The following is a 20,136-nucleotide window of genomic DNA, read 5'->3' as shown; positions in this document are numbered from 1 at the left end:
CCCACACTCTCTCCACCCTGCACACTCTCTCCATCCACACTCTTTCCACCCTGCACACTCTCCACCCACACTCTCTCCATCTACACACTCTCCATCCACACTCTCTCCACCCTGCACACTCTCCACCCACACTCTCTCCACCCTGCACACTCCATCCACACACTCTCCACCCACACTCTTTCCATCTACACTCTCTCCACCCGCACACTTTCTATCCACACTCTCTCCACCCTGCACACTCTCCATCCACACTCTCCACCAACACACTCTCCACCCACACTCTCTCCATCTACACTCTCTCCACCCTGCACACTCTCCATCTACACTCTCTCCACCCTGCACACTCTCCATCCACACTCTCTCCACCTTGCACTCCAGTTCATTGTGACGTACGGTCTTCTGCAGTATGTCTCATGCAGCCGTAAATCAAGAGGCTGCTTCCTCTCTGGGTGTTGAGGCCCGCCTCACAGCACGGACCTTCAACAGAGAGCGAACGCCCTGGTAAGAGAGAGCCAGCTGTCCCAGGCCTCACCTGGGGCCTCGCCTGCCTCACCTGGGGCCTCGCCTGGGGCCAAACCTGGCGCCTCACCTGGGGCCTCACCTGGGGCCAAACCTGGGGCCTCACCTGGGGCCTCACCTGGCCCCCTCAGCTGCAGACGCACTGGCATCATGGTGGGCAATGCCCTTGCGCTGTTTGGTCAACTCTGCAGTGCTTTTCAGATTGTCAGTTATTTTGCTTTCTAAATGAGAACTTTATTTCTCTTTGAAAAATACTGAACTCACACACATAAAGTGTGTGCATGCGTGTTTGTCTGTGGTTTTTCCATTCCGTTCAAAACCTCCTATCTTTTCTCACTGACTCTCTTACAATCTCAGAGTGTATGCATGACACAAACAAAAACGAATCGTCTTATGGGAGCCTATGTTTGATGTTGGGCGTAGCTGGGCGTGCAGGAGTAAGTGTTCCCGCCATGCCGGAGGGAGAGATGGGGAGTCGGTCGCAGCACAGACCCCCCCGAAGGCTACACCCACCAGCTCTGGAGAGCCAGAGAAGCTGCTCCACCCCTCAAAGGTGAGTCATTGGGACATCTCCACCACTGCCAGCACACCTGGGCAGGTCCACCCAGCATGGTCAGATCCACCCAACATGGTCAGATCCACCCAGCATGGTCGGATCCACCCAGCATGGTCAGATCCACCCAGCATGGTCAGATCCACCCAGCATGGTCAGATCTGCATTCACCCATCACTGCTTTGCCTTTGATACAGCTGAGCTGGGCCTGCACCCCTAACTGCTAACAGTAGTCTGATAACCTGATTATGCTCCCTGCACCTTTCTAGCGATCGTTTCCTCCCAGAGCTGGACGCTGAGGTTCTGAATGGTGGGAGAGTCCAGCTGGTGGTAAGGATGGATGTTTTCATATCTGAAAGTTTACACTTCTACATGAGGAACGTATAATATACATCTTAAGCAGTGTTTAAGCTGTGTGTGTGCGTGTATGTGTGTAGGCTGGTGCAGGGAACAGGGATGGTCTTGATTCAGTGGGGAGGTTGAGGGATGGTGCGTCTGCCGCCTCTCCACCCTGTCTCCATCAGCCCCCCACCTACACACGCTCCCAACACCACACAGGTGGGCCACCAGCACAACACCAACCAAATTAGGAACAATACAAGTCATGTTTATAATCAGTGAACTCAAATTAATAATATAAAATGGATATCCTATATTTTTTTTTTTTGAGAAAAGAAATTTGGAAATAAATTTATAATGGCTGTTTACATCATACCGAGACAATTTCCACCATGTATGGAATACTTCTAAAGTATATGGAATATTTATATTACACACACATTTATATTACACACACATACATATTCCTAAGTAAGCAGCTTAAAGACTCATGTTGCAAATTCATTTTCCCTATAGACACTGATGTCTGTGTAAAACTGTATTACAGAATTATATCAAAGTATGAAGAACTGAATTCCTGTGAACAGCTTTTCTCTAAGTTGATCTAATCTGTGCCTGGGGCATGAGGCATTATGTCCACCCATGGAGTTCTATATGTCGCCTATACCAGGTCATTTATCACACCAATAACAAGATCACAACACTGAGTTCATATGAAATTGTAGATAACAAGATTATGTAAGATAGAACTTTAGTGGAGCGTAAACGTGACACCATAATCAGGGTTGATTGCCAACACAGATACTGTCCCAGAGAGGAAGGTGTTTAGGTGTAGAGCCATGCGTATGTGGGTAAAACTCATGTGAAGAAACACATTCAGTGAAACTACAGATCAATATTTTGGCATTGCAAAAAATTGTCACATTTTGCTATTGTCCTTCAGGTGCTGAGGGTGGGTTATAATGAGCTGAGAAAGAGACTATGTTCGCTTGTCTGCGTTGTGTGTGTGTGTGTGTGTGTGTGTGTGAGTGAGTGTGTGTGTGTGAGTGTGTGGGGTGTGTGTGTCATTCAGGCTGGAAGCCGTCAGGGTCAGCGAGGCGGCAGTGCGGGTGACGTGTCTGTCTCACTTGCTCTCTCAGCAGGAAGCGGACGGGCGATGTGTGTGTGAGCGGGCAGTGTGTGTGTGTGTGTGTGTGTGAACGGGGGGAGGGCGTGTCAGCTCCGTCACGCGGCCTGCAGCTCAGCCTGCACCCTGACAAAGCAGTTCCTCAGGGTCCCTCACCCAGCCACGCCTGGCCCTGAAGAGCACACACTGTTCTCTCTAATGAACCAAATTAGATGATTCAGAAATGAAGCCCACGAGGTTGGCAACTGACCATAGTGTGTGTGTGTGTGTGTGTGTGTGTGTGTGTGTGTGTGTGTGTGTGTGTGAGAGAGAGAGAGAGAGAGAGAGAGAGAGACAGACAGACAGACAGGTACGTGCACAATTTAAAGAGGAACATACAGAAGGGCATAAAACTTTTCCACGCAGAGCTTTGTCTTCAGATCACAGTTCACTCTCATCAAACTGGTCAGAGAAAATTTTAACATTTATGTTTAGTGGAGATTCCCACTCGCATCACAGAACATCATGAATGTTGTTTAATTCGGTGTAATTGTGGCCTGGAGACCCAGCTACAGTTCCACAGCACAGAACTCGGTCACAGCAGAACTCAGTCGTGTGTCCACAGCTACTTCATCACCAACAGGGCCTGCTCACTTAGATGCCTTTAGATCATCACATAATGATATAAGAGGGGTCAAGAGGTCAGTACCAAAATTCATTACATGTCTGTCTAAACACAGTTTACACATTTTATAATTCTACATTATACAATTGGTTTGTTTTCCAAAGCTGATGGAAATCAAATGTCGTCGAGTTGCACAGTGTCTCTGTTCAAACACCTCTTTAGTCTGCTTTAAACGTGATTGGAAAAGGGCCCGCGCGGATGCCACGGCAACAGTGCATCATCACACAAGAGTGATGCGTGAGAGCTGTTCATGTTACTCCCGGGCAGAAGAGTGTAGTTATGTGGAGGTGTTGTGTTCATGCAGCAAGGTGTAGTTATGTGGAGGTGTTGTGTTCATGCAGAATGGTGTAGTTATGTGGAGGTGTTGTGTTCATGCAGAAGGGTGTAGTTATGTGGAGGTGTTGTGTTCATGCAGAAGGGTGTAGTTATGTGGAGGTGTTGTGTTCATGCAGCAGGGTGTAGTTATGTGGAGGTGTTGTGTTCATGCAGAAGGGTGTAGTTATGTGGAGGTGTTGTGTTCATGCAGAAGGGTGTAGTTATGTGGAGGTGTTGTGTTCATGCAGCAGGGTGTAGTTATGTGGAGGTGTTGTGTTCATGCAGCAGGGTGTAGTTATGTGGAGGTGTTCATGCAGAAGGGTGTAGTTATGTGGAGGTGTTGTGTTCATGCAGCAGGGTGTAGTTATGTGGAGGTGTTGTGTTCATGCAGCAGGGTGTAGTTATGTGGAGGTGTTGTATTCATGCAGAAGGGTGTAGTTATGTGGAGGTGTTGTGTTCATGCAGAAGGGTGTAGTTATGTGGAGGTGTTGTATTCATGCAGAAGGGTGTAGTTATGTGGAGGTGTTCATGCAGCAGGGTGTAGTTATGTGGAGGTGTTGTGTTCATGCAGAAGGGTGTAGTTATGTGGAGGTGTTGTGTTCATGCAGCAGGGTGTAGTTATGTGGAGGTGTTGTGTTCATGCAGAAGGGTGTAGTTATGTGGTAGTGTTGTGTTCATGCAGCAGGGTGTAGTTATGTGGAGGTGTTGTGTTCATGCAGCAGGGTGTAGTTATGTGGAGGTGTTGTGTTCATGCAGAAGGGTGTAGTTATGTGGAGGTGTTGTGTTCATGCAGCAGGGTGTAGTTATGTGGAGGTGTTGTGTTCATGCAGCAGGGTGTAGTTATGTGGAGGTGTTGTGTTCATGCAGCAGGGTGTAGTTATGTGGAGGTGTTGTGTTCATGCAGCAGGGTGTAGTTATGTGGAGGTGTTGTGTTCATGCAGCAGGGTGTAGTTATGTGGAGGTGTTGTGTTCATGCAGCAGGGTGTAGTTATGTGGAGGTGTTGTGTTCATGCAGCAGGGTGTAGTTATGTGGAGGTGTTGTGTTCATGCAGCAGGGTGTAGTTATGTGGAGGTGTTGTGTTCATGCAGAAGGGTGTAGTTATGTGGAGGTGTTGTGTTCATGCAGCAGGGTGTAGTTATGTGGAGGTGTTGTGTTCATGCAGAAGGGTGTAGTTATGTGGAGGTGTTGTGTTCATGCAGCAGGGTGTAGTTATGTGGAGGTGTTGTGTTCATGCAGCAGGGTGTAGTTATGTGGAGGTGTTGTGTTCATGCAGCAGGGTGTAGTTATGTGGAGGTGTTGTGTTCATGCAGCAGGGTGTAGTTATGTGGAGGTGTTGTGTTCATGCAGAAGGGTGTAGTTATGTGGAGGTGTTGTGTTCATGCAGAAGGGTGTAGTTATGTGGAGGTGTTGTGTTCATGCAGAAGGGTGTAGTTATGTGGAGGTGTTCATGCAGAAGGGTGTAGTTATGTGGAGGTGTTGTGTTCATGCAGAAGGGTGTAGTTATGTGGAGGTGTTGTGTTCATGCAGCAGGGTGTAGTTATGTGGAGGTGTTGTGTTCATGCAGAAGGGTGTAGTTATGTGGAGGTGTTGTGTTCATGCAGAAGGGTGTAGTTATGTGGAGGTGTTGTGTTCATGCAGCAGGGTGTAGTTATGTGGAGGTGTTGTGTTCATGCAGCAGGGTGTAGTTATGTGGAGGTGTTGTGTTCATGCAGCAGGGTGTAGTTATGTGGAGGTGTTGTATTCATGCAGAAGGGTGTAGTTATGTGGAGGTGTTCATGCAGCAGGGTGTAGTTATGTGGAGGTGTTGTGTTCATGCAGCAGGGTGTAGTTATGTGGAGGTATTGTGTTCATGCAGCAGGGTGTAGTTATGTGGAGGTGTTGTGTTCATGCAGCAGGGTGTAGTTATGTGGAGGTGTTGTGTTCATGCAGCAGGGTGTAGTTATGTGGAGGTGTTGTATTCATGCAGAAGGGTGTAGTTATGTGGAGGTGTTCATGCAGCAGGGTGTAGTTATGTGGAGGTGTTGTGTTCATGCAGAAGGGTGTAGTTATGTGGAGGTGTTGTGTTCATGCAGCAGGGTGTAGTTATGTGGAGGTGTTGTGTTCATGCAGAAGGGTGTAGTTATGTGGTGGTGTTGTGTTCATGCAGCAGGGTGTAGTTATGTGGAGGTGTTGTGTTCATGCAGCAGGGTGTAGTTATGTGGAGGTGTTGTGTTCATGCAGAAGGGTGTAGTTATGTGGAGGTGTTGTGTTCATGCAGCAGGGTGTAGTTATGTGGAGGTGTTGTGTTCATGCAGAAGGGTGTAGTTATGTGGAGGTGTTGTGTTCATGCAGCAGGGTGTAGTTATGTGGAGGTGTTGTGTTCATGCAGCAGGGTGTAGTTATGTGGAGGTGTTGTGTTCATGCAGCAGGGTGTAGTTATGTGGAGGTGTTGTGTTCATGCAGCAGGGTGTAGTTATGTGGAGGTGTTGTGTTCATGCAGCAGGGTGTAGTTATGTGGAGGTGTTGTGTTCATGCAGAAGGGTGTAGTTATGTGGAGGTGTTGTGTTCATGCAGCAGGGTGTAGTTATGTGGAGGTGTTGTGTTCATGCAGCAGGGTGTAGTTATGTGGAGGTGTTGTGTTCATGCAGCAGGGTGTTCTTACACGGGGGAGTTCTGTCTCCCTCCATCGATCCTGAGTGACGCTGCTGGTCCTGTGTTTTTTCACAGCAGAAGAAGCATCATCTCCTGGAGGAGTCACCTCGGCTCCTCCTCGGAAGGAGCGCATCTCGTTCAGAGACAACCCCGTGCGGCAGAGCGGCGGCTGGGGCGGAGGCAGGAGGAGGACCAAGTGAACCTCTCCAGATAACTTCACTACTCCATATTAGGAACCAGGACAAGAATGTCTCCAAACTCAGCTCCTCATGTTATTTACACATGTATTTTCCAAGGATGACGTGTTCAGGTTTTGTGTCTATAATCCCTTAAAACGCTGATTGTGCACATTTGATCTCTGCTGAAATTCAGCTTCCTCCCGCAAATGAATTAGGAGCAGTGGATGAGGAACAGTCTAAATAACTGCGGGCGGTTATTGTTCTCATATATCAGTGCGTTTAGCGTGAGCGTGGAGTCATGGAGAGGGGGGACACCTTTTTCAAATGACATGCCTAATACGCAGACAACGACAGGCAGCAGGAAGCAGCTCATTCTTGCTGTAATTCACTTTGACTTTGTTTACATATTTGTGCTTTGTTGACCTTCTCTATTCCTATCTGCTGCAATTAAGAAACATGACCTAAAATTCCTCATGTTTATTTGATCAATGTTTGCCATTTCTTAGCTTTAATAAAGGATTTGTAATTGATGCGCTTTTGCACAGGCTCCCGGACTTCTCCGTGCCGTACTAACTAGCCATATTGCCTTCTGTGAAAAATACCTGGGGGGAAAAAATAGTGTGTAGAACCTCAGACATATGGCCCACCAGCCAATAGAGCTGAGTCTGAGTCAGACTATGAGTCTGTTTGGAAGTCAATGGCATTGTGAGGAGTCTTGCATTTTGTCCTTTGTTAGTATCAGATTGAAGCAGTCATGTTTGTGTATTTTAAGTCAGACACCGGGGACATAAACACAGTGATTAGAGCAAACACTGTCTGGGCCACAGCTGAAGCCTGACAAGATAATTAGTGTGAAAACAAACAGCTGATAACAGGGAACAACAGCGTGTTAATAGAGACAGGCGTGTAAACCAATTCTCTTTTCCAAACGCATATTCGTAGAGACTGGCGTGTAGACCAGCTCTCCAACAGCACGTTATTAGAGACAGGCATGTAGACCAGCTCTCTTCTCCAACAGCATATTCTTATTGACAGGCTTGTAGACCAGCTCTCTAACAGCATGTTATTAGAGACAAGCATATGAACCAGCTCTCTAACAGCATGTTATTAGAGACAAGCATGTAGACCAGCTCTTCAACAGCATGTTATTAGAGACAGGCATGTAGACCAGCTCTCCAACAGCATGTTATTAGAGACAAGCATGTAGACCAGCTCTCCTACAGCATGTTATTAGAGACAATCATGTGGACCAGCTCTCCAACAGCATGTTATTAGACAAGCATATATACCAGCTCTCCAATAGTGTGTTATTAGAGACAGGCATGTAGACCAGCTCTCCAACTGCATGATATTAGAGACAAGCATATAGACCAGTTCTCCAACAGCATGTTATTAGAGACAGTCATGTAGACCAGCTCTCCAACAGCATGTTATTAAAGACAGGCATGTAGACCAGCTCTCCAACAGCATATTCTTAGAGACGGGCGTGTAGACCAGCTCTCCAACAGCGTGTTATTAGAGACAGACATGTAGACCAGCTCTCCAACAGCATGGTATTAAAGACAGGCATGTAGACCAGCTCTCCAACAGCATATTCTTAGAGACGGGCATGTAGACCAGCTCTCCAACAGTGTGTTTATTAGAGACAGGCATGTAGACCAGCTCTCCAACAGTGTGTTATTAGAGACAGGCATGTAGACCAGCTCTTCAACAGCATGTTATTAGAGACAGGCATGTAGACCAGCTCTCCAACAGCATGTTATTAGAGACAAGCATGTAGACCAGCTCTCCTACAGCATGTTATTAGAGACAATCATGTGGACCAGCTCTCCAACAGCATGTTATTAGAGACAAGCATATATACCAGCTCTCCAATAGTGTGTTATTAGAGACAGGCATGTAGACCAGCTCTCCAACTGCATGATATTAGAGACAAGCATATAGACCAGTTCTCCAACAGCATGTTATTAGAGACAGTCATGTAGACCAGCTCTCCAACAGCATGTTATTAAAGACAGGCATGTAGACCAGCTCTCCAACAGCATATTCTTAGAGACGGGCGTGTAGACCAGCTCTCCAACAGTGTGTTATTAGAGACAGACATGTAGACCAGCTCTCCAACAGCATGTTATTAAAGACAGGCATGTAGACCAGCTCTCCAACAGCATATTCTTAGAGACGGGCATGTAGACCAGCTCTCCAACAGTGTGTTTATTAGAGACAGGCATGTAGACCAGCTCTCCAACAGTGTTATTAGAGACAGGCATGTAGACCAGCTCTCTAACAGCATGTTATTAGAGACAGACATGTAGACCAGCTCTCCAACAGCATGTTATTAGAGACAAGCATGTAGACCAGCTCTCCAACAGCATGTTATTAGAGACAAGCATGTAGACCAGCTCTCCAATAGCATGTTATTAGATACAAGCATGTAGACCAGCTCTCCAATAGTGTGTTATTAGAGACAAGCATGTAGACCAGCTCTCCAATAGCATGTTATTAGATACAAGCATGTAGACCAGCTCTCCAATAGTGTGTTATTAGAGATAGGCATGTAGACCAGCTCTCCAACTGCATGTTATTAAAAACAGTCATGTAGACCAGCTCTCCAACAGCATGTTATTAAAAACAGGCATGTAGACCAGCTCTTCAACAGCATATTCTTAGAGACGGGCATGTAGACCAGCTCTCCAACAGCGTGTTATTAGAGACAGACATGTAGACCAGCTCTCCAACAGCATGTTATTAGAGACAGTCATGTAGACCAGTTCTCCAACAGCATGTTATTAAAGACAGGCATGTAGACCAGCTCTCCAACTGCATATGCTTAGAGACGGGCATGTAGACCAGCTCTCCAACAGCGTGTTATTAGAGACGGACATGTAGACCAGCTCTCCAACAGCATGTTATTAAAGACAGGCATGTAGACCAGCTCTCCAACAGTGTGTTTATTAGAGACAGGCATGTAGACCAGCTCTCCAACAGCATGTTATTAGAGACAGGCATGTAGACCAGCTCTCTAACAGCATGTTATTAGAGACAGACATGTAGACCAACTCTCCAACAGCATGTTATTAGAGACAAGCATGTAGACCAGCTCTCCAACAGCATGTTATTAGAGACAAGCATGTAGACCAGCTCTCCAATAGTGTGTTATTAGAGACAAGCATGTAGACCAGCTCTCCAATAGCATGTTATTAGATACAAGCATGTAGACCAGCTCTCCAATAGTGTGTTATTAGAGATAGGCATGTAGACCAGCTCTCCAACTGCATGTTATTAAAAACAGGCATGTAGACCAGCTCTTCAACAGCATATTCTTAGAGACGGGCATGTAGACCAGCTCTCCAACAGCGTGTTATTAGAGACAGACATGTAGACCAGCTCTCCAACAGCATGTTATTAGAGACAGTCATGTAGACCAGCTCTCCAACAGCGTGTTATTAAAAACAGGCATGTAGACCAGCTCTTCAACAGCATATTCTTAGAGACGGGCGTGTAGACCAGCTCTCCAACAGCGTGTTATTAGAGACAGGCATGTAGACCAGCTCTCCAACAGCGTGTTATTAGAGACAGACATGTAGACCAGCTCTCCAACAGCATATTCTTAGAGACAAGCATGTAGACCAGCTCTCCAACAGCATGTTATTAGAGACAAGCATCTAGACCAGCTCTCCAACAGCATGTTATTAGAGACAGGCATGCAGACCAGCATATTCTTAGAGACGGGCGTGTAGACCAGCTCTCCAACAGCATGTTATTAGAGACAGTCATGTATACCAGCTCTCCAACAGCGTGTTTTTAAAAACAGGCATGTAGACCAGCTCTTCAACAGCGTGTTTTTAAAAACAGGCATGTAGACCAGCTCTTCAACAGCATATTCTTAGAGACGGGCGTGTAGACCAGCTCTCCAACAGCATGTTATTAGAGACAGGCATGTAGACCAGCTCTCCAACAGCATGTTATTAGAGACAAGCGTGTAGACCAGCTCTCCAACAGCATGTTATTAGAGACAAGCATCTAGACCAGCTCTCCAACAGCATGTTATTAGAGACAGGCATGCAGACCAGCTCTCCAACAGCATGTTATTAGAGACAAGCATGTAGACCAGCTCTCCAACAACATGTTATTAAAGACAGGCATACAGACCAGCTCTCCAACAGCATGTTATTAGAGACAGGCATGTAGACCAGCTCTCCAACAGCACGTTATTAGAGACAGTTATGTAGACCAGCTCTCCAACAACGTGTTATTAGAGACAAGCATGTAGACCAGTTCTCCAACAGCGTATTATTAGAGACAGGCATGTAGACCAGCTCTCCAACAGCATGTTATGCTTGTATGACTATGACGTTTGCTGAAATATATTTAGCAGATTTTGGCACCTGTCAAACAAAATGCTTTGCTAGTTAATTAACCAATGAGAAGCACATTTCCTTAACACCTCCATTATAACACATACACCTTCCTCACAAGGATAAACTTTATTTACTGAAATAAATAGGATTTGAATAGGATCGTAGCGAAATGTTTGCAAACAACATTACGAAATTATACACTTGATTAGTTCTGTGCTCATAAAGGAAATTATAATTATGAAGATTCCTAAAGGTGACGAACCCTAGAAACCTCACGGGAGCTTTAATGGGTTTTTGGTTCTGAGCGTTCATGTCCGTGCCTTTGAGTGAATGTATGAGCCCCCAGAAAACCATTACATCAGACTGAAGTGACAGTCGAACTCCTGTCAGTGGAGGATGCCAGATGATAATTCATACCACTTGCAGTCCACAGCCAGCATGAGGGTAAACCAAAAGAGATGATCTTCATAACAGCTCATGTGGACACAGTTCCACAGGCCTGAGTGAAATACTTTAAAGCAATCAAATACTCTGTACGTTTGCTTAGGTTTCTAATGGTCTTGAGTTTTATTTAATTACATAGGAACACATTAGGGAAAATAAATATGTATATGGTTAAAGCTTTTTTCTGCAACATATGGGTCGTTTTGACAAGAAGTGGGATCTTAATAATGTGAACAGGCCTCTAAAACCTATAGGCCTCCCAACGCATATGTTCAGCGCTCTTGTTCCGAGCAGTTTCAGCGTTTGCGGTGACGAGGCCGTTATGGAACGGTCGGCCAGCCGCGTCGTTTATTATCGTTTTAATTACTTAAGCGACGGGAAGCGTGTGTGTACACAGACCCACTGACAAACTTACTCCAGCCACGAACTTTCAACAGAGCTGCTCCAAGATTAGACAGAGCGACAGTTTTAATAGCAACTAATTACTATGCATATTCGGTACTATGCACATTTGCGTCGTTGCAGTGGTTAAATTATGTGGATATTAAAGTCCTGAAATTACTTTACTAAATTAAGTTGTAACGAATTAAACTACATACGTGTCTTAAAATTACTTTTCAATTCTATCTTTATTTCACACTAACACCTGTGTTTAATAAACTTGAATAAATTGCTGTCAACTTTAAAATGAACAATAAGCAATTCATTCCGCACCTCATTCCGCACCTCAGAGTCATCAAAACTTGTTTAGGCTGTTGCTATCGAAGAAATTGTTTTCTTAAATAGCTAAAGAAATTGTTACTGGTTTTGCTTCTAAGCAATATAGGAGTTCCTATTTATGCAATTAAACTTGGCCAGAACTTGAAAGCTCAAACTTGCAGCGCCCAAAGTTTGTTTGGTGCTGTATAATAACTTCTGGGAAATGAAACATTGTAACTACACAACGTTAATAGTCACTGACTAAAAATGCCGAACAGAAATCACAACAAAACATCTCTTTTGGCATTTTATCCTCAGCGTGAGGCCGAATGCTGCGTCCTGTCAGAGGTCTCGTAAAAGCCCTTCCCGCCCGCGCTCGCGCTACTTAAGAGCGCTCGTGTTTATTTTGGTTGCGCGTGAAGTGGCACCGTCCACCCTGGGAGCTGCTCGCGGCCCTGCGGCAGCGCGAGACTAGATATGGCTAGCCTGGCAGGTGGTACGATTTGCTGGTAAATGAGAAAGTTTCTCAATGTGCGATCTCTTTTATAAAAGCCATTTAGTGAGTGTGGAGTCAGATGACAGCTTCCTGTTTGAAACACGGTGGTTCAGGTGGTCAGCATGGCTGTGCGCTTTTGACCCAATGCTGACCCTACGGTGTCAGTTTCTCAGTCCTCGTGCTTCATAAGGACGCTACCACATGATCAAAACCACACTTTTATATCGGCTAAAGTGAAATTATTTGCATGTAGTGGCGACACTAGAGTGATTTAAAGTTTTTAATAGTTTTGATGATTTTACGGAAAAGTCAGCGTCACACTCGGCATTAATAGCTGAAAATGATCAAGCCCTGTAGAATTCTTTACATTATTTCTACCTCTATTTGTGCTTGTGCATTGGTAATTTTAAACACACAAGTAAGACACAAAGCCCCAAAATTAATAATTGTCATGGGTTACGAATTATAAAATGATAAAAAAAAAAACAAATGCGTTACTAAATGAGTTTGAGGAAAAACTGTTGCACCGGAATTATAAATAGCTCTTTGTAGTAGTTGTGTCCGACCGACGAGTTCTCACAAGTAACACATTGTCCTGTTGTGTTGAAACATGATGTACGATTTTTTGCCCTAGACATACAATTTTAAAGAATCTATTAGAGTCAAGAACCTTTTAGAGTTTTACAAAATATAATCTAATAGTTTAGAGTGATGGTTGTGTTGTTCAGTGTGTGTGTGTGTTTTGGTATAATTTGAAACTTCTGCACGTAAATTAAATTCCAGTGCATTAAATACACATGCATTTATCGAGAGACTCAGGCCCACTGAAGCAGCTTTTAAAAAATCTGTCAGTATTTTTTAGAGCAAGTTGCACTAAATAACAGTTTCGTGCACAGCCTAAAATGTAATTATAATGAGTAATCCTAACTACTTATGACGCTGTAATATTGTAATAATTTATAATAATAATGATGATAATACTAATAATAAATGATACATTGAAAACTGTTCTCTTTTGTACATGTTACCTTGATACAGACAATTTAATTAAATTGTTAGTATATCTTGTTAGTAAATTGTTATCTACTTTGCAGAGCCTGTCGCATTATTCCTTTTTATATACCTCATCAGTAGGCACCAAATCTATCAAAATACGGCATATACAAGAGTATCTATAATTGTTTCTATTTAGGTTATCGCTCAACGTTTCATAAATCTGTGTGGAAATTGTGTATGTGTGGCGTGGGTGGAGTTTAAGTTCTCCATATTTAAAAGTTGGGAGGCTACTGGGAGACCCCTCTCCTCGCAGATATAAGGAGAATCGCTCGATCTCTTAAAGACAAGACAAATTAACGCTCTGCGCAAATAATCGGTTTTCGGACTGCTTCACCTATTTCTGCGTAACATAATTAAACCTCTATGATCTATTTTGACGAACGTCGCGCGAGAGACGAGGGCAGCGTCTGATGATGGAATACATGACCGATAAATTCACAATGAAAAGCCAACCGAGTAAGTGTGATTACTACATGGGATCAGGCAGCACGCTGGATCAAGTCATGGAGAGTTTAGACAGCGTGCAGTACTACAGCAAGACCTCGCCTAAGTGCGCGCAAGCCTACCCTCTTCAAAACACTGACCACCACACAAGCCTGGAGAGATCCTCTCCATGTGACAACCAAAACAGTGAGTTTGCTGTCACTTACCCTATATGGATATATGCTTTTTGCCGTTCTTGGGGATGTGGTAATCTGGGGTAAATGTCGGTTTATAAGCTTTTGTGAATTAGACTAGGTTAGGCCTTATTGAGAGCATGACTGCTTACGCCTTGAGATTATGACCATTCGCCATCGCTGAGTAAAATAAAAAATATAGCCTATAGGCTACTATACTAATACTAAAATGACCTTTGTACTTTGGCCTCCACCAAATGCATATGGAGAAATGCTTTATATATTTGAAACCTGACTAAACCCCACGTCCTGTTGTTAAATGTTGACTGGCCGCTTTTGTACAGGGTCTAACTTTTTCATCACAGTTGCAACGCATAACAAATGTCCATAATGCGTTATGTATTATATGTAGTGCATGAAATATTATTTGGGTGCATGTTACAACTTTGCAAAGTTATATTCAAACACCCGATTTTACAGCACGGTGTACTTGTATCAGTTGACAGTGCTTTTACGTACTTTTATGCTTTTATGTATTGTCATGTAGGAACTCGAGCAAGCCCACAAAATATATTTTTTACCTACATAAAAAATTATTCAGTGTTCACTTTTCACATTGTGTGAATTAGTGAGCTACTAGCTCACCAAAAAGCTTGTTCCTTTACACCAGCTAATTACTGCGGCCCCAAACCCGAGGAAGGCAGCGTGCACGCGCAGCTCACGAGGGCGATGGACGACTGCTGCAGCGTAGGGACGTCCCCGGTGACATCCGCTCAGGACAACACGGACTTGGACGAACTCGGGGACAAATGCGACAGCAACGTGTCGAGCAGTAAAAAGAGGAGACATCGCACAACTTTTACAAGCGCTCAGCTGGAGGAGCTCGAGAAAGTCTTTCAGAAAACTCACTACCCCGACGTGTACGTGCGGGAGCAGCTGGCCACGCGCACCGACCTGACGGAGGCCCGGGTCCAGGTCATTTACACGTCAATTACCACTTCATCTCGGTTCCTTCATGCTACTATATTGCATGGTTTATTAATACACTCATTTATAAATATGTCAGAAAATACACAAGTAAAATAATAATAATAATAATAATAATAATAATAATAATAATAATAATAATAATAATAATAATGTTACACGAGCCTAGGTTAAATGATCTTGTAATCCCCTCATGAATTGGTCTTTTTACTTAAACTAAACAGCCTACGGGCCTTGACTTATTTTACTTCTCTATGTCGATCTTATTGACAATTTTTGGATACTGTTTGGCCTTTTCATGCAGGTTTATTTAAAGATTGCCTATAGACTAAATAGGCTACTGTAAATATGGATTTTACCATTCTGTTGCTGAATGTATAAAAATCCGATTGCGCAGATATTAATCGCTTATGAATGTTAAGATGAATATCATATAGCCTATGTTACTTATGCGTGCAGACAATTAAGTATTTTTGGTTTTGCTGGGATAAAGGTTTGGTTCCAAAACAGAAGAGCGAAATGGAGGAAGAGGGAACGCTACGGGCAAATCCAGCAAACTAAAAACCACTTTGCAGCAACATACGACATATCAGTGTTGCCAAGGACCGACACATATTCACAGGTGAGTTTCCATTTTATTTTTTGCTTTATTGTCAAGGGACGATTTAGTTTGCTTCTCGTGCGAGAAAATAATTAGTCTTATTAGTTAATTGGACGCACAACGCTCGTTTGCGCAATAAACTCAGTGTCTCTGTGTCTTGAGGCCGTGAGTTAGTGATGTACACGGTCTGCGCACAGACATTTGCTGGACGCAGGTGGGTCGCTTTTGAAGGACTCAGAATTCATTTGCGATTTGCTAAATATGAGCACTCTATAATATGAGCACTCTAAAATATGAACACTCTAAAATATGAAGTGTCTAATTGAGTTTTAGTGCAGCACGTGTTTTACAAAGCACAAAACACTAGTGATGAAGCCTGCCTCTCCTCCAAACTGAAACAAAAATATATTCTGAAGTAACTATTATACACGGTGTAACATATAACATATTGCATTTCTTAATTTTTTTTGCATTGCATTATCTAGTAGGCTAGAGGTTAGAGTAGGCTAGAGATTAAAGTTCTGCGATTCTGAATATGCTCACACTAATTAAACATAACACTTAAAATATTCCTTATGATGTTTATCTGAAGAGGCTTCTCATCAAAAGTATTTGCAAAATAATTTCTCTCATGAGGTGTATAGAATTTGGATTCCTATTGTGAATATAAATGTATTCCTACTGTGTCTCAAAAAAACAGTCTGAAGATATCTGTAATGCTGGACAACATTGTTGGTGTATTGTACTGAGGCCTGATGTAATATGTAAAGAATGTTATGTGCAGACCGTGCTGACACACTACCGTTCTCCTTCCCGGAGCAGAAAAGGGCTCTCTTTGGCCATAACTGATATAGCTTAGACATTTTGTTTTTGATGGTTTAGACAGACGTTTCTTCCTGCGATTTCTGATCGACGGTTTCGCTTCAGGCCGTTTCAGCCCCTAGATTAACCTTAAGAATGTTCATTGGGCCCTAAAAATGTCTTTAGGGGAGAACAGATATATATGTGCGTGTGTGTGTGTGTTTGTGTCTGTTTGAGCCTTTGAGTTTTGATGTTTTCCTCCTTTCTCACGCCACGCAGATACCGAACAACTTGTGGCCAGCCCCGGCCCCTGGTGGGGCAGTGATGTCATCGTGTGTTATCCCGCGTGCTTCTCCGCCCTGTGTGCCTGGACCGTATCCTCACTCCCCGCGGGCCTCAGAACACGGCTACGTGGGCTTCCCAAACCACCAGCAGAACCAGTTCGGCGTTGGTCCCATGTCCATGAACAACTTCTTTGCCGATTCTCTCTTGGGCCCGGCCCCTGGTGGCCCCACCGCAGCGTTCCAGAGCAAGCCGGAGTTTGAGCGCCGTTCATCTAGTATTGCTGTGCTTCGCATGAAGGCCAAAGAGCACACGGCTAACATCTCCTGGGCCATGTGAGCCCTTCAGAGTGCTGCCTTCAGATGGCTGCCTTCAGACGGTTGCCTTCAGACTGCTGCCTTCAGATTTCTGCCTTCAGGCGGCTGTCTTCAGACGTCTGCTCCACGCAGTGCTCAGACAGGGGCTGATGCATCAGCACAGACATTAACTCAAGAATGACTTATGCTCTTTGACCTACTCGGTGGCTGAATGACTGACACTTTTACAGAAGCCCAGAAGCCTGGTCCTCACCACCTGTTCCACACGCTCTCAGCTACTTGGCCCACGTATTGTTTGTATTTCCTATGATTTAGAAATCAATCTTACTAGGAACCCTTGAAAATGCATTACCTTATTATTTCTAACGCACTTATGGTAGTGTGAAAACAGCAGCTCAGAGACCATTGTGAGATTAACGACATTCTGGTGCGAGGAGCCAGAGCAGAGGTGGAGTCCCCAGCATAGTAACACTGTGTGTGTGTGTGTGTGTGTGTGTGTGTGTGTGTGTGTGTGTGTGTGTGTGTGTGTGTGTGTGTGTGTGCGTGCGTGTGTGCGCACAGCTCAGAACGCAGGCTGCCCTGTGCCAGGTGTGTGTGTGTGTGTGTGTGTGTGTGTGTTTGTGTGTGTATATGTGTGTGCACGGCTTAGAATGGAGGCTGCTCTGTGCTTTGTGTGTGTGCGTGTGTGTGCGTGTGTGTGTGCGCACAGCTCTGAACAATGGCTGCAATGAGGAGCTCCAGGGTAATATTATTTCAATAAAAATGGTTTCACACCGCTGAAGATTGGTAGTTTGCCACTTAATGTGATATGTCTGTTTTTGCCCATTACTGGAAGGCATTTGTCGTTCTACCCCAAATGACACTGAACAGATCAAATTTAGGTTTTATATTTTGTAATACGTTAGAACCTTTTTCTGATTCACACCATTCAAAAACAGAACAAATAATCACATCAAAAACAGTTTTTAGTTTATGTAATATTTAACATTTTAACTTTTCTGTGTTTTAAATACTAAACATACATTCTATTTTTGCCAGTTCAACAAGTAGCTGGATTATTGATCACAAATGTGTTATGATATTGGGAAGATGACATGATTACATATGATATTGCTGTTTGAGGCTGTTTCTGTTTGATGTGATCACAGGCATCTCAGCCCTTGAGTGTACATATGCCCTGTGTCTATAGACTACATTTGGGATAAAAATTATAATTAGCTTTTGTAAAATATTTTTACTAAATGATCATCTTGAAATGTGTATTTATTTAGTAATTATAGAGCATCCAAGGAGCTGGTGTCAGTCCTTTGTGTCTTAGTGTACATGCTTCTGTTAAAAAGCTGTGTAAAACCGCCACAATTCTGAATATGTTTAAAATGTTGTTCCAGACTTTTATAAAGACAGGCCGAAATAAATACATAAGTAAGTTGCTTAGCACCAATTCTTGGCTCAAAAAGGACATGTATTTACCAGACTGGGTTTGTTATGGAGGTCAGGCTTTGTATGTATGTGTGAGTGTGTGAGTGTGTGCATGCATACCTGGCCACGAGTGTGTGTGTGAGACCACTAATCTGTATGTGGCTGTGTCATTTGTCAATAATTACCCCCACCTTGAGATCTGTGGTCTCCTCACTGGTTCTCCACACTGGTTCTCCTCACTGGTTCTCCACACTGGTCCTCCTCACTGGTTCACCACACTGGCCCTCTGAAAGACAGATTAGGCGGCCACATGTGAGGAAAATGTGCTGCTGCAGATGAGATTCATCAGCGGGACTGAATGGGTTTGACCTTGTGGGGTGATCTCAGTCATTAATACTGAGGCTCACGTACATAAGGTGAGGGGTGAGGAAGCAGACAGCCCACACTGCCACCCCACACCCAGGAAGAGCACGTCAGACACCCACGGGGAGTAAGAGAACTTTGTGTGTGTGTGAGTATGCATGTGTGTGCGTGTTTGCATGCATGTGTGTGCATGTGTGAGAGTGTGTGTATTTTAAAGTATAGCTCTACAGACTGTGACTCTGAAGAGCATTTGTGTATTTTAATGTGTAGATGTACTGATTGTGACTCTGAAGATTATTTCTGTCCTACTGCTGAATCATTAGTGTTTGTCTTTGCAGTGTAAACAGTTCTTTGGGCTGAGCCTGGTTTCTTGAGCACTGAGAATCCCTTGACAGCACCATTTACACTGGAGCGTCATTCAGACATGTAGGGGGTTATTAAATAGCCTGAAATGATCTGACATGAATCCTCCAGCTGAAATGCTCAACAGGTGTGTGTTCTGGTTGAAAGAGAGTCTGCAGCACACAACAGGGTTCTAGCTGAAGCTCATCTGAGTGTATATTCACCGTAATGTTTAAAATACTGACTTGATTGTGTAACATACTCACCTGATTGTGTAAAGTACTCCCCCGAATATGTTACACACTCCACTGAGTGTGTAAAGTACTCCGCTGAGTATGTAAAATACTCCTGATTGTGTAACATACTCACGTGAATATGTAAAGTACTTCCCAATGTATTCCGTACTCCACACGTACACCGCTGATTGTGTAACATACTCACCTGAGCGGGTAAAGTATGTGTAAAGTATTTTATACGCTGTCAAGAAATAGGACTTTTAAGCTATTATTATGTTTATTAGTTTTTCTGTTTTATTACAAACTCTACATGTATTACATGTCAGTCATTATGAGAGACACAAGATCCAGAGAGACTATTACCTTCCACACATACACTACAGCTGGGTGAAGATAAACACTTTCTGTGAGTCAAAACCTTTTCACAGGGGTCCAATTTCCATACCACTGGTGGAAAAGTGTCCAGTCCAAACCGACAGAGATGCCTGACATCGGCCTGTTCCGTTACGATAGCTGGAAGAGTCTCAAACTCGATTAGGAAGAGAAAGCCCCCTCTGTTCATGTCCTCATAGCCAGGTCTGCAGCAGACCAGGCCTGGAGAGATTTCCTCTGTCTCTGCTATGCTGGGAGCCTTAGAGGACTCGGGGGAAGCGGAGACGTACTATGTGTGTCCTGAGTGTGCAGGAGTATTATTGAACTAATTTAACTTTAGTAAAGCCTTTTTTCCAAGTTTGTGAAGTTTTACTCTATTGATGTAGAGTATGTTGTCCAGACCAAGGAAGACTTCCACC

At 44.0% G+C, this 20,136-nt stretch overlaps 2 protein-coding genes across 12 annotated transcripts in view; both read left to right on the top strand.

The window, feature by feature from the left end:
• The window catches only part of lrriq1 (leucine-rich repeats and IQ motif containing 1), a 39,522-nt gene extending 32,665 nt beyond the window's left edge, over positions 1-6,857 (top strand). For 8 of the 11 annotated variants that reach the window (XM_076984711.1, XM_076984666.1, XM_076984655.1 and 5 more), the window contains 4 exons: positions 943-1,072; positions 1,342-1,402; positions 1,510-1,630; positions 6,224-6,857. In XM_076984711.1, coding sequence (XP_076840826.1) covers positions 943-1,072; positions 1,342-1,402; positions 1,510-1,630; positions 6,224-6,348 — 437 coding nt within the window. In that variant the 3' untranslated portion in view covers positions 6,349-6,857. Of the gene's footprint in view, positions 1-942; positions 1,073-1,341; positions 1,403-1,509; positions 1,631-1,958; positions 3,218-6,223 lie in introns of all 11 variants that reach the window. The other 3 variants (XR_013122837.1, XR_013122838.1, XM_076984662.1) reach the window with 3 other exon arrangements.
• Positions 6,858-13,649: 6,792 nt separating this feature from the next.
• alx1 (ALX homeobox 1) lies at positions 13,650-19,451 on the top strand. Its single transcript, XM_076997389.1, has 4 exons — positions 13,650-14,010; positions 14,668-14,972; positions 15,478-15,606; positions 16,666-19,451. Exons 1-4 carry the CDS (start codon positions 13,791-13,793, stop codon positions 17,005-17,007), a joined length of 996 nt encoding a protein of 331 aa, XP_076853504.1. The 5' UTR covers positions 13,650-13,790; the 3' UTR covers positions 17,008-19,451.
• The last annotated feature ends 685 nt before the right edge of the window (positions 19,452-20,136 follow it).

The sequence above is a fragment of the Brachyhypopomus gauderio genome, chromosome 2, assembly GCF_052324685.1.
Source record: "Brachyhypopomus gauderio isolate BG-103 chromosome 2, BGAUD_0.2, whole genome shotgun sequence".
NCBI lineage: Eukaryota > Metazoa > Chordata > Actinopteri > Gymnotiformes > Hypopomidae > Brachyhypopomus > Brachyhypopomus gauderio.
This window is presented reverse-complemented; position numbering and strand designations above follow the sequence as displayed.

Coding starts and splice junctions, on each gene's coding strand:
- alx1 (XM_076997389.1), top strand. CDS start 13,791: ATGATGGAATACATGACCGATAAATTCACAATGAAAAGCCAACCGAGT. Junction 14,011..14,667: donor TCCATGTGACAACCAAAACA/GTGAGTTTGCTG, acceptor CCTTTACACCAG/CTAATTACTGCGGCCCCAAA. Junction 14,973..15,477: donor TGACGGAGGCCCGGGTCCAG/GTCATTTACACG, acceptor GCTGGGATAAAG/GTTTGGTTCCAAAACAGAAG.